Source organism: Diabrotica virgifera, chromosome 8 (genome assembly GCF_917563875.1).
Source record: "Diabrotica virgifera virgifera chromosome 8, PGI_DIABVI_V3a".
Taxonomy (NCBI): domain Eukaryota; kingdom Metazoa; phylum Arthropoda; class Insecta; order Coleoptera; family Chrysomelidae; genus Diabrotica; species Diabrotica virgifera.
In genome coordinates, this window is record NC_065450.1 from 211,230,749 (window position 1) to 211,244,983 (window position 14,235).

General features: G+C 31.2%; 1 protein-coding gene across 8 annotated transcripts in view; it reads right to left on the reverse strand.

Annotated features, from left to right (window-relative positions):
• The window catches only part of LOC114328837 (tropomodulin), a 386,380-nt gene that overhangs the window by 108,909 nt on the left and 263,236 nt on the right, over window positions 1-14,235 (reverse strand). For all 8 annotated transcript variants that reach the window (XM_050657612.1, XM_050657613.1, XM_050657614.1 and 5 more), the window contains exon 7: window positions 10,798-10,945. In XM_050657612.1, coding sequence (XP_050513569.1) covers window positions 10,798-10,945 — 148 coding nt within the window. The remainder of the gene's footprint in view (window positions 1-10,797; window positions 10,946-14,235) is intronic.

A 14,235-nucleotide genomic window follows, 5' to 3' on the forward strand; every position in this document is an offset into this window, starting at 1 on the left:
AAATTTTATATGACGGAGCTGTATAAAAAGAAACTACAGGTCTTATTGGGTGGTCAGGTTTGTGTAGTTTAATAAAAGAGTATAATTTAGGAGGTTGTGGGTTCATAATATTAAGGTATTTCTGTTCTGTTGGATTTAGTATTGATTTTGAATTTTCAATGGCTAGTTTAATTTGTTTTCGGTATTTTTCTGTGGGGTCTTTGTTTAGTTTTATACTGTTTTGGTTAGTTAAAAATTCTATTGTTTTGTTATTATAGTCTCGTTTGTCGATAGCAATAGTAGTGTTACCTTTGTCTGCTTTTGTAAATATTATGTCATGTTTTATTGATTTATTTTTAATTGAATCGGCTATTTGGTTTTCTTTGAAAGAGGAATTATTAGTTTCACTACATACATCAGTAATAGATTTTGCAATGATGCTTTTGCAATGATACTAGTTAATAAAATACAACATTTTCAATTGCCCAAAAACTCCAGACTAATTTCATTTGACGTAAAAAATCTTTTTCCTAGTGTTCCTCCTACAGAAACTTTTGTTTTAGTTAAGAATCTTTTAGACCATAATAGTACAAATCCGATCGTTGCATCTGAAATTTTACACCTTCTTGAAATTTGCATAAATCAAGACTATTTTGAATTCAATAATCAAATATACACAAACAACAGTGCAGGACTTATTATGGGTAATCCTCTAAGCCCATTGCTGTCAGATATATTTATGAACCAACTTGAAACAACAATTTCTAAACATCCCGTATTTAAACAGTTCTTATATTGGTGGAGATACGTGGATGATATACTAGTATGCTTTACAGGAACTAACAGACAACTTGACCAATTTCTATCATATATTAATTCACTTCATAATAATATTGAGTTTACAGTAGAAACAGAACAGAATAACTCTATAAACTTTCTAGATGTAACGATTTCCAGACTACACAACAAACATGAGTTCTCCGTATATCATAAACCTACCCATACTGACGCAACTATACACAATTCATCATCCCATCCTACACAACACAAATTAGCAGCCTACCATAGCATGATACATAGACTGACAGAAATTCCCATGACAAAAAATAACTTCGAAATAGAACTAAACATCATTAAACAAATAGCAGTAAACAACGGCTATAACGAACAAACAGTTAACAAAATTTTAAACCAAAAACTCCATAAGAAAGCCCTGAAATTAGTGTATCCACCACCACAGAAAGAACCCAGTACCTTCTGCTCTCTCACATATACTGGCAAGATAACAACAACAATAGCCAGATACATAAAAAAGAAAGGAATAACACCAGCTTTCAGAACTAACAACAACTTAAGCAAATATATTAAGAACAATAAAAGCCGAAAGAGAAAGCAACTACAGAGTGGTGTGTACAAACTAACTTGTGGTGACTGTCCGAAAACGTACATCGGTCAAACTGGCAGAACTTTTGACAAACGGATAGCAGAACACAAAAGGGCATTCAACAATAGAAAAACAGACACTTCTACATACGCACTTCACCTTCTAGATCATAATCATTCTTTCAATGAAGAGTTTCAAATTCTACATATTCAAAATAAAGGCCTTAAGCTATCTTTTTTAGAATCTATGGAAATTAATAAACTTAAAAATACAGATATAATTCTGAATGACCAACTCGAGACAAACAGCTCCCCACTCCTCAACCTCTTCAGTTGAAGATTAAAAAGGCAAACACATTGTAAACTATATTACTTGAGAAAGGCACTCCGCCGAAACAGCTGTAGTCACTTAGATATAATAAATTTTGTGGAAGTATAGAAAACAAACGTTTTCAGTGTTTTATTGTTAGATAAAATGAACTTCCATCAAGTAACGGTCGAATCCATCAATTAGTCTAAAATCATTTACTCCACAGTAATTAAGGACATTTTTTATTGAAAGTACAAGAGTTTGCGGTTGGGAAATAACATATGAATTAGAAAGTAAGATTTCTCATTTAGTTAATTGTATTCAAAATAATTATTTATTAATATCTGCACATTTTCTAAACGAACGATATATTTCATATGTAAATACCTATAGTTTTTTTAAGAACTCCCTTTAGAATCGCAATAAGTATGTTCTTTTGTGGTTAAAAAAACAACATATTGGCAAAAATTGTTTGATAATTCCACCCAAAATTTACTTCTATCAGGTATTTTTATTGTATCATTCAAAATTGTATAAAAGTGAATCCATCCCTTCCTTTAAAATCGTCATATAAATTTCAAAGCTTTAAAATATTTTAGACAAAAAAACTAAAACTTGTAATCTACCCGAACCGATTTTTTTCTACCGGTTTTCAAAGTCAATTTAAAACTATAAAAGTATTCACTGTTAATAATGTGGAAGAGTATAACGATGAGGTAGATTGATAAAAACAAGTGGATCGGAAATGTATAAAATCACCAATTTCAATTTCCAATTATATAACGTCAATAAAGGATGAAGTAAAATGTTGCCGATGGTAAAAAATGCGAATGTATGACTGATCAATAATTGAACATGTATTTTGCGATATTAAAAAATCGTTACAGAGAACGGCTTCATTGAAAATATGCTTTTTACCAATTTCACTATACTACTGCGGACAAGGATATTGATTTTGATGAAATGAAGAACAAAATTTGACGTAAGAATGTGTAGTATAGAAAATTGAGGTACTAAACAAAATCGTATTTGAATTTTTGGTTGGAAATAAAATTTAACTACACAAAAAACGAAACAACGTGTTTGCTTAATATACCAGGACCAAAACCTGTGAAAATGGTAAAAAGTGAACAAAAAAAAAATAGTAACAGGATGTAACCAATTGGAAGAGGAAGAAAATATAACAAAAATTAAAGGAAAAATCACTTACGAGCGATTGGAGGTCTGGAAGTGGAAAGGGGGGGTTTTAAGGGCAATATAATGGTTTATTTCGATTTCCGGTAAAACTGCTAGTCCAATAGAAAAAATTTGAATAGCAAAGTAAATAATAAATAATAATAATAGATAATAAACAGATCTACAACTTTTCTATTTACACTTTTTTCATATAACCTCAAGAACGCCAAAAATTGAAATAACCGAGTTTTAGGTTTTTATTTTTATCTTCCACAAAAAAAAATAATTTTTTTCGAGAAATTTGTTATGAGCTTATCTTTTTGTCCCACACACCGTAATTTTCTTGATTTAAAATACTTATTTTTCTCCTTATTTTGATTTAATATCGAAAAATCACCCTAGTTTTCAATCGAAAAATTCTCATATCAAAATATCAGCTTAAAAAAAGTGGGCTTTTTAAATCTCTAACTTCTGGTGGTGTAAAAAATATTAGTATAATATATGTAGTAAAAATAATAGCGAATTTTCTTAAAAAATACAAAAACACAAAAAAGCTTGAATTTGAATTATTTTATCATTACGTAAAATTTTGAGGTGTTTATTAAAATTTACACTTTAATTACTAACGAATATAACTGGAAAAACGTATGTTACATTGATAAACCAAACAAGACTGTAAATTTTAATAAATCGCACAAAATTTTACATAACGATAAAAAAGTTTATTATTAGTTATTTCTTTTTTTTTACATTTTCTAAGAAAATTCGTCATAGTGATGTATTTTTTAAAACCTTTTTATATACTTGGCTTGGTTGTTGTCACGGTCTCCGCAAATTTTGTAATCCATTTTAAAAATAGTTCTAGGCTACCTAGGTACCTGAAATTTTCAGAATAGCTTAGAACTAGCTAACAATGCAATATTTAACTGCTATTATACAGGGTGATTGATTAGTGGGGTAAAGCTCCGTAGATCCGTTATAGATAATAATAAATAGCGATAAAAGTTAATAACAAAAATTGTAGCTAATTTTGAACTTCACGGTAGAAAATTAGTTAGAATGTTACAGGGTGTTCGATAACATAGTGGCAGATCAAAGTTATGTTCTTGAAGTTATACTTCTTTACCGGCGATATGAGGGTGAAGTTTTATATGTTAAAACCTATGATCCCGGCGCATGCGCATTATAACTTTGTTCTGATTGGATGTTCAAATGACGTGTCAAAAATTATTCAATATGGCGGCTGTGGCACAGCTGTAGTTAGATTATTAATGGTTGCTGCGTTTTAAAATTTGTGTGAAAAGAAACAACAAACAAAAGTTAGTTAATAGTTATACTGCATTTCTAAATAGTTTTCATATACCTATATTTTTGGACTATTTTGGACAAGGAAAACTCATTCTAATTTGGTAAGTAGTTTTTATTGTAATCATATTGTAATTATACATTTGGATTGGGTTGAAATACAGTAGAGCGTCGATTATCCGAACTAATTAGGGGACATAGGTGTTCGGAAAACCGATTTGTTCGGATAATCGAACTACAATATATTGATACATATTTATAGTCATACATATTTATCCACAAGTGAATAAAAGCCATATTTATATACCTACATATTTATTTATATCTTGATAATGACAACTAGCAACTAAACAAAAAAGTGCAGTCTTTGCAACAACATAATTATTTTTGGATACAATATTGAAGAAAATTGAAGATATTTTAAGCGTCAATTACTAACGCTTGCTCGGTATTCGAGTGCGGGACGCGGTAGTCGATAGTTTGAATAAGCGGTCGTTCGGTTGATCGACGTTCGGATAATCGACGCTCTACTGTACATTTATTTTCTCAAGAATGGGGATTTTAGAGAGAAATCCCAAATTGGGTCCGATTTTTATTTTTAAATTATGATTTTTTGGCGTAGATTTATTTATCTAGTAGGTATGTAATGCTTTGATTTACATACTTAATTTGATTACCAACAAAAGTTCTACCAATCTTCATCTAATATATTGTTTTCTTACTGTTTTGTTATATTTTAATATTTTCTTCCACAAAATTTAAACTACATAATTTAATTATATTCAAAACAACTGTCAAACAGTAAAATGTTCAGTTACCCTATTTTTCCACATGACAAATAATGTGGAATTGGACGAGTGAGTCTAGGCTTCGATTACGAATCAAAGCGCCACGAAATTCACGGGTTCGATTCCCGATGCAAGTATTTTTTATTTTTTTATGCATTTTATGATTGTAAGTATATTTGTTATATAATTTTTTTTCAGAAAATGCGTATTTAAAATTTTTGCCAACAATTATTATCATTCAGAAATCATTTTTTCTTTGTGGCATTTTTCAATGTTTTTGTGTGCGTTTTATTCTTTTATTTTTTTAAATTTTTGGTATTGTCTTAAAAATCACATAATATGTAGTAGAAGTATAACTTCTTATGTGGGTACAAAGTACACACACACATTCTTTTTGTAAATGGAACACCCTGTATTTTATTTTATATTCGAAATCTTCTTAACTTCTCCATTACAAAAATATAAAGGTTTAGTATGTTATACAGGGTATTTACAAAGTTATAACCAATTTTACATGAAAATCGTAACAAGTTTAACTCCCTGTATAAATAAAAATCATAACGGCAAACGTTTATTGATGCCAGACTTTTTTGTTTATTGTCAAAATTTTCATAAATGATCGATATTGCTAATTTTCTTTATATTAAATACAGGGTGAGTCAAAACGCAAGTACATTATTTTCTCAGTAATTTTAAATGAAACAACCTGTATTTTTATATCACTATCGAAAAGTACTATTACCGTACTTTAATTTTTATATAACATTCCCTATGTCTAAATTTATTAGTTTTCGATATATTTTCATTTTTCAGAGAAAATTATTAATTACGGGTATAAATCTATCCAAATTTTAGGTAAGCCATGACTGAATTGTCTAAAACTGACAATTTGCGATTACTGATTATCAATCTGTAATCAAAGCTGGCTACAATTTTTGTTATTAACTTTTATTGCTATCTATTACTATAACGGATCTACGGAGCTTTACCCCACTGATCAATCACCTGTATGGATAAATCGATTTTTTTTTATTTCAAACTATTTTAAAAATGTGACTAATGCAATGATATTTTAAAGTACGTTAATAAATCGATATCTACAAATTGATGGTGGGTCAGTGGCATTAGACTGCAGATCGAGAGTTCCCTAGTTCGAGCACGGCTGTTGCGTATCTTTTTTTAATAAATAATTGAATATACTTAAAATTAATTCATATTTTGTAAGTTAATTATTATATATAAATATTTTTAAACAACCGTGGTATTATAAAAAGTACTTTTTTATTCTAGTGTAATTTTTGGAATTATAATTTTAACAGTTAATACACCTACTAAAAATTCATATTTTATTATTTCGAAACATTTTGTGTCCTGTATAACAAAACCGTGTTATTATAAAAAGTACTTTTTTATTAGTGTAATTTTTTCAATTTTAAGCATTTTATATCGTCAAATTACTTTATATTCTCTCCTATAAATAATAAAAAGGATTTATTATAAAAAGTTCTTTTTTATAGACGTGTAATTTTTTACACCATCATAAAGTGTAGATTTCAACGAATAAAAGGTACATCTGCTTTTTTTATAAAAGCAGATATTTTGACATAAGATCTTTATATTGAAAATTAGGACGTTTTTTCGATATTAAATCAAAATGGGGGAAAAATTAATATTTTAAATCAAAAAACTTTAGATTAAAATTTTACAGTGTGTTTGGGACATAAAAAGGTAAGTTTGTACCAAATTTTCAAAAATACATACGTATTTTGTGGAAGATAAAAATAAAAAACCAAAAACTAGAATTTTCGGAATAAATTTTGAGGTTATGTGAAAAAGGGTAAATACAAAACTTATACATCTTTTTAGTACTACAACTTCGCCATTTAACTTTTCTGTATATAAGAATGCTTCTGCACAAGACTACTTCTCCGGTAGTTTAGCCGGAAATTATAATAAACCATTTTTTTACCCTTAAAAATTCAGCCCCCTCCACTTCCTAACCTCAGATCGCCCAATAATTATTTTTCTTTTAATTTTTGGTTATATTTGCTTCCTTCTACAATCAATTATTTTTCTTTTAATTTTTGGTTATATTTTCTTCCATCTGCAATCAGTTCCATACTGTTAGTAATTTTTTTTGTCTCAAAACTTATCGACTCTGGCCTATATCAACAATGTTGTCATTATGAAGCAAATATAGAAAAACGAAGAGAATTTACCTTAAAAACGCATACTGCATTTATAGATCTGAAAACAGCGTTCGACTGGGTCGACAGAAACAAATTGTTTAAAATTATAGAAAACTGATATCCAATACGCACCAATAGAGAGATACAATAGAGAGATTCAATAAAAACAAACCAAGATAAATATCAACTAAAAGCTGGCTAGATATCTATAGTATCCAAAGTCCCGAGAAAAACGTATTTCTCCGGAGTAAAAAAGCTAGAATATGATTAAAAATGAGCAAAAATGGTGTTAACGTTTCAAAATATAATTGGTGAGATCTATAATAGGCGAGCGATTTACTCTTAAAAAGACACTTAGAAACGGAATATGGAGACTATTTTTTTTGTATTTCCACCGCAAATTTTTTTCATTTTCCAAGTGGGCTGACAATTGTTATTAAAAAATAACCTATAACAAAACAACAATTGTCTTGGAATAAATGTTTTTTTAATTAAAATAAATACTTTTTTCTCTTGGTAATTGAAGACCTGAAATGCTAATAGATCTAAGTGCCACTTTTTACAAATTATATCCTTTTATTGTTGCTAAATGCACTGCTAAAAGATATATTGGAATTTTTTGTATCCGTTTGGAGAGTGTTTGGCACATAGATCTTTTAACAGTGCATTGGCATAGGGACATAGATCACTTAGCAACAATAAAAGGATATTTGTAAAAAGTGGCCCTTAAATCTATTAGCATTTCAGGTCTTCAACTGTTCTTGGTAAAAATGCTTCCTTTTCCAGTTATTTGCAATTATTTGTTGAAAAAAATGCCTTGATTAGTGATTATTGGGACATTTCTTCTAAAGATCTACTAAATGAATTGTAATTCTACAAAAGGCTTCATAATCTATAAACCTTCAAGTATCAAGCATTTTGACAAGCATCAATGGTTTCTATCTCGCTGAAAACACGGACAAATGTTTCAAATATGCCATTCGAGTAATCTACCGTTGCCGTGTACCTAAGTGTGTACAGTGGTAGCAGTGATAAAGGTGCACGGCGCGTAAATCTTTGTTTAAATTTAAAACTATGTTTTTAGCACGAGAGAAACCACTTATATAGAATAGAATAGAAATATGCTTTATTGTCATGAAAAATTTAACAATTTTATAGACAAAGCTTACAAGAATCATAAATAAGAACAATAACAAATAACAAATACAATTTACTAAAATGATATAAATCGTCTATATAAATAAAAATAATGAAGAGAAACAAAAAAAACAGTAACAATATTTGCAAAATTTAAAAAAAAATTTGCAAATTGCATAATCTACCTTAAGAAATTTAATAAGTTAAGTTAAGCTGCTGCATATGACACTCAAATATAGATTAAGATTATACTTATAAATAAGAATACTGTACTTTCTTAGTTATTGGTTAAGAAACTCTGCTGTTGAATAATATGGTCTTTCACATAAATAGGCTTTAGTCATTTTACGGAACTTGGGGAAAGACGTTGAAGATTTAAGTTGTAGAGGGAGATGGTTGTAAAGTTTTTTTGCAGAATATAATATAGATTTCTTTACTAACTCACTGGACGGGATCGGTAAATAGATGTCAAAGGTAGAATTTCTGGTGGAATAGTCATGTCTAGGTCTTGCTGGAAAGACATGTAGATGTTTACGAAGTAAGCAAACAGTTTCTAAAATATATAAAGAAGGTAGTGTTACAATCCTGTGATCTTTGAAGTAGCTTCTGCACTGTGTTGTTCATCTGAGGCCAAACAGATCTTATTGCTCTTTTCTGTAATTTAAAAATAACATCAGATTGGGCAGCCGTACCAGAACCCCAAAAAGGGAGACCATATCGAAGATGTGACTCGAACAAAGAAAAATATGTTATTTTGGAAGAGGCTAAATTAATTTCCTTCGAAACAGATCTTATTGCAAAGCAAGCTGAGGATAGTTTCTTGCTTAACACATCAATATGAAGGGACCATTTCAGATTGCGATCTAAAAAAAAATACCAAGAAACTTTACAGAATCAACGATACTGATCTGGCTGTTATGAAGAGCTAAGGGTTGAAGAGCTCCTTTATAGGATAATGCTACTGTTTTATCTACGTTAAAAGAGAGTAAATTTGAATCGGACCAAGATTTTATTGTAAGTAGATCAGAAGTTATAGTAGCATGAAGAGTTGCGATATTTGAGTTGCTCCAAGTGATACTGGTATCATCAGCAAAAAGAAAAACTTTTCCATCGATTTTTAAGCAAGTCATGTCATTAATAAAGATAAGGAAAAGTAGAGGACCCAATACTGAACCTTGTGGTACCCCACATAAAACATTTTTGAGACTAGAGTCTGTATCATTTGCTCTAACCAGTTGTTTCCTATTATCCAAGTAAGATTGAAACCAGTTCGAAGAAATACCTCGAATTCCGTAGAAATCTAGTTTTTTTATCAAAATGTCATGATTCACACAATCAAAAGCTTTGGCATAATCACAAAAAACAGTGGCGGTGTGCAGATTATTGTTTAATGCTTGATAAACCTCATGTAGTTACATGTAGTTAAACCAAAACATGGCATCTGTGGTACATTTATTATTTAAAAAGCCGAACTGATTTTGTGATAAAATATTGTTATCAACGAGAAAGGATATAAGTCGGGCTTTTATGAGTCTCTCAATAATTTTGGAGAGTACCGGTAGTAATGCAATAGGTCTATAATTGCAGGCATTTGATTTTTCACCACCCTTATGAAGAGGAATAATGATGACCGTCTTTAGGCACTCTGGAAATTGACCTTTCTCAAAACAATCATTAATTAGAGAGATGAGGACTCCCAACACACTGTCTGGGAGATTTGAGAAAATTTTTATGGATAGTCCATCGGTACTACAGGAAGATTTGCTTTTGATATTATTGATTGTCTGAATCAGTTCAGATTTATCAACCGGTCTTATAAAGAATGAATTTGAGACCTTTCCTGAATTAGGGAGATATGAAATGGGATCTTGTTGTGATACAATAGTTGATGTTATATTTTTACTCACATTAACAAAGTAATCATTTAGATTTTCTGGGTCTGGAAGGGAAAATGTTTGAGCTGTGTGAGTTTTATTACGAAGATCGTTTATTATGGACCAAGTTTCTTTTGCAACACTTTTAGAGCCTTGTCAAAATATTCTTACTTCTACTCGAAGGTTTAAAGGTTATAAATATTTTCGTAGAATTGCAATTCATTTAGTAGTTTTTTTTGTAAAAAAAATCCAAAAATCACTAATTAAGGCATTTGTCAACAAAAAATTGCAAATAACTCGAAAAGGAAGCATTTTTAGAAAAATTACCAAGAGAGTAGAAGCATTTATTCGAAGCGATTCGGGATATTGTTTGTTATAAGTTGTTTGTTAATAACAACTTCCGGTCCACTTGGAAAAATTAAAACAAAATACATTTGAACTTTGAAAAACATATCGACTCTATTAGAAAAGATTTGATGATGTAGAAATGCAAAAAAAAATAGTAGGTTTATGATATGGTGGTAAACCGCTAACCTATAGTCGTTGTAGTTATTTTTGTTATAAAAACAACAAATACTGATATGGCGTTACGAAAAATGTCCTGTAAGAAAAGATTATTATATATTTATTAAAAAAAAAAAGCGAAAATTACTTACTTGTGTCAATATTTCTTTGTAGGTGTTTGGCGATACGATGCCGGGCATCGTTGTATTCTAAATGCAATCCCAGCCTTAATATCGTCGGATTTTTCTCGATGAGTTGGGTGATTTCCATTTCTATTTTGTTACCCAACACCTGTGACCTCTGAAACAATACAATTTGAAATAAATAAAGGATATATACTCCTAGCAGAATAAATGGAATGAAAATCGCATCTTAATATACTGTTGGATTGTACGTAACTGCTTTATATGATTCGGTGGAAATCTAATTAATAAAACTACTTTTAAGGGGTCATTATCATGTATCAATTTCGAAAAAAACTATTTATATTGGAATTTATTTTGTGACTAATATGGTATAAATACCGTACAAAACAACGCGCCTTATAAAAAAATCCGCAAACGGTAGAAAGGTTTCAAAACTATATCGAAACTAACTGCATAATTAATGAGAATCTAACAATTAGTGAGCAATGAGAAATGTGTAAAAATAATATTAAAGACGCAGCAAATAATACTCTAGGGAAGGAAAGACCACCACCACGCAATGACTGGTTCGATGCTGAGTATGAGGACATTAGAAGAAGAAAGAACATTGCATATAAACTGATGCAGTAAAGAAGAACCCGAGAAAAACAGCAAAAATATAAAGATTTTAGAAGAGAAAAAAGCATTTATAGAAGAAAAAAGCGAACTTAATATTGTAGTCCTTTATTTGAATTTCGCGCCACTGACAGCCTGATTGTCACTTGTCACTCAAATTAGAAGTGTGAAAAGAAGAGGAGTATAACCTGACTTTTATGACTTTTATGTTTGATTACGATTATGGCGGTTTGAAGTTTTACGTTAAGATTAATTTTTATTGTTTATGTGTTCAACAAATACAGTTACGAAGATGAAGCCATATTATTTCATTAAGGGAGCCTGCAATATTGGAAGGACTTGAGGCATTAAAAAAGGAAAATCAAACAAGAAAATTCTATAAAACTGAATAATGCAAGAAAGGAATTCAAACCAATGCTCAGACTATGTAAGGATAAGGAGTATATACTCAATATAAAAGAAGAAATATTGAAAAGGTGAGTGGAACACTATAAAGAATTACTTACTATCGAAGTACAAGATCCAAATCAACCACCCCCAGGAGCAAGCAACAATACACCTATAGCGATACGCTTTAATTAGTATTTTTGCTAATTTTAATTTTAATAATTTTTCTCAAAACGAAATAATATGGGTCATATAAAAGTCACAGTTAATATACAAACCAGATGCTAAGAAAGACACGGTTTTACGAAACGAAATGCAGCCCTAACCATATGTTTTTGGTGTGTTCATTTAAACAATCTGATTCCCCATAAATTAATTACCATATCAGACCATTACGTCAACAACTCACTTTGGACATGCATTCGTTTTAAAACTGCAGAAGTGTTTCTGTTTTTATAAGCAAGATCTAAATAATTTATTGCCCATCTGGTCAGAGGGTAGAAACACAAACAGATTAGCGTCTGTGGCTTTCTGACAGTCTCTTCGCAGCATGCGAACCACGCGGACACGCCCGCACTCTCGCTAACAATCGACCCTTTTCCGAGATCTAAGCAAAACACCTTTTTGTTACCAAAATAAATAAATATTTTACTGTTCGTCGTTAACTTATTTTTATTATTTTTAATTAATTACGTCAACTCACACCTACCGGAATACACCAATACACATGCAATAAAACACCTAAAAAATAATAAATCTCCAGGAAGTGACGGTATACCCGCAGAACTTCTTAAATGTGGAGGTGCTAGTCTGACTAATCAAAAATATAAAATAATACTGAGAGCCTGGAATGAGGAACAATTCCCGGAATTGAAATCGTTTGCCCGCTACACAAAAAGGGTGATCAATTGGAATGTAGAAACTATAGAGGAATAGCCCTCCTTAATACAGCATACAAAAGATTTTCGAGTATCTCAAATGGTCGCCTAAGTGCATATTCAGAGGAGCTTCTTGGCGAATATGAAAGTGGTCTTAGGCCTGGTCGATCAACAACAGACCAGATCTTTGTGCTAAGGCAAATACTGCAAAAAACAATGAATTCAATATCGACACATACCATCTTTTCTTAAATTTTAAATGGGCCTATGATAGTGTCCTAAGAAATAAATTGTATGAAGCCATGGATGAGTTCCACATCCCCGATAAACTGATAAGATTGGTTAAGGCTACAATGCGTAAAGTTGTTTGCAAAAGTCGAAATACAGGGCGAACAATCACAGGCGTTTAAAACGCATGTAGAGCTGCGACAGGGAAATACGCTGGCGTGTCTGCTTTTAACACAGCTCTGGAAAAGGCTCTCAGAGATGCCCGCATAGACAACAGAGGAAATATTTTTAATAAATCATCCAAATTTTGGCATATGCAGATGATGTGGTATATCTCCAACAAAAAGGAACAGTTCGATTTGAAAATGAACTGTCCGAAATCTTCACAGTCGAAAAAGGAGTTAAGACAGGGTTACATACTGTCACCAGCATTATTTAACATATACTCTGAAAACATCTTTAGAAAGGCCTTGGACGAATCAGAAGAAGGTATTGCAGTAAATGGACAACTTATAAATAATATTAGATATGCAGACGATACAGTATTTCTGGCAGATAGTGCTCAGGGGCTCCAAAGGATCATGGATAATGTTGTAGAAGCATGTAACAAATACGGCCTAAAACTAAATTGTAAGAAGACAAAAATAATGATCATTAGTAAAAACACCAACATAAACGCCCAAATTACAGTAAACAATACACCCCTAGAGAGAGTACAGAAAATATGCTATCTGGGCTGCAACATTAAGGATACTTGGGATCATAGCTACGAAATAAAAACTCATATTGAAAAGCCAGAAGCTCTTTTAACAGTCTTAGGAAGATTATGTGCAACTTATCTTTAAGTATCAATATACGCATAAGAATTCTTAGGTGTTACGTCTTTAGTGTCCTCCTCTATGGAGTTGAAATCTGGAGTCTGACAGAAGATGCCATAAAACGGTTAGAGGCGTTTGAAATGTGGTGCTACCGACGAATGTTGAGGGTCTCATATATACACCACACAACCAATATAACTATTCTCCAGAGGCTAAGGAAAGATAAAGAAATAATTAACACCGTAAAGAACAGAAAATTGGCTTACTTCGGCCACATTATGCGTAACGATAAATACCGACTGCTGCAGTTGATTCTACAAGGCAAGATTGTGGGCAGGAGAGGCCCTGGACGTAGACGTATATTCTGGCTGGCCAATATTAGGAAGTGGACTGGTCTAACGTCAACTGATCTATTTCGAGCTGCTGTAAATAGAATAAGATGGGTCAATGTGGTCGCCAACATCTCCAAAAGATAGGCACCTTTAGAAGAAGATGATGTGGGCCTAGTTGCCCACACA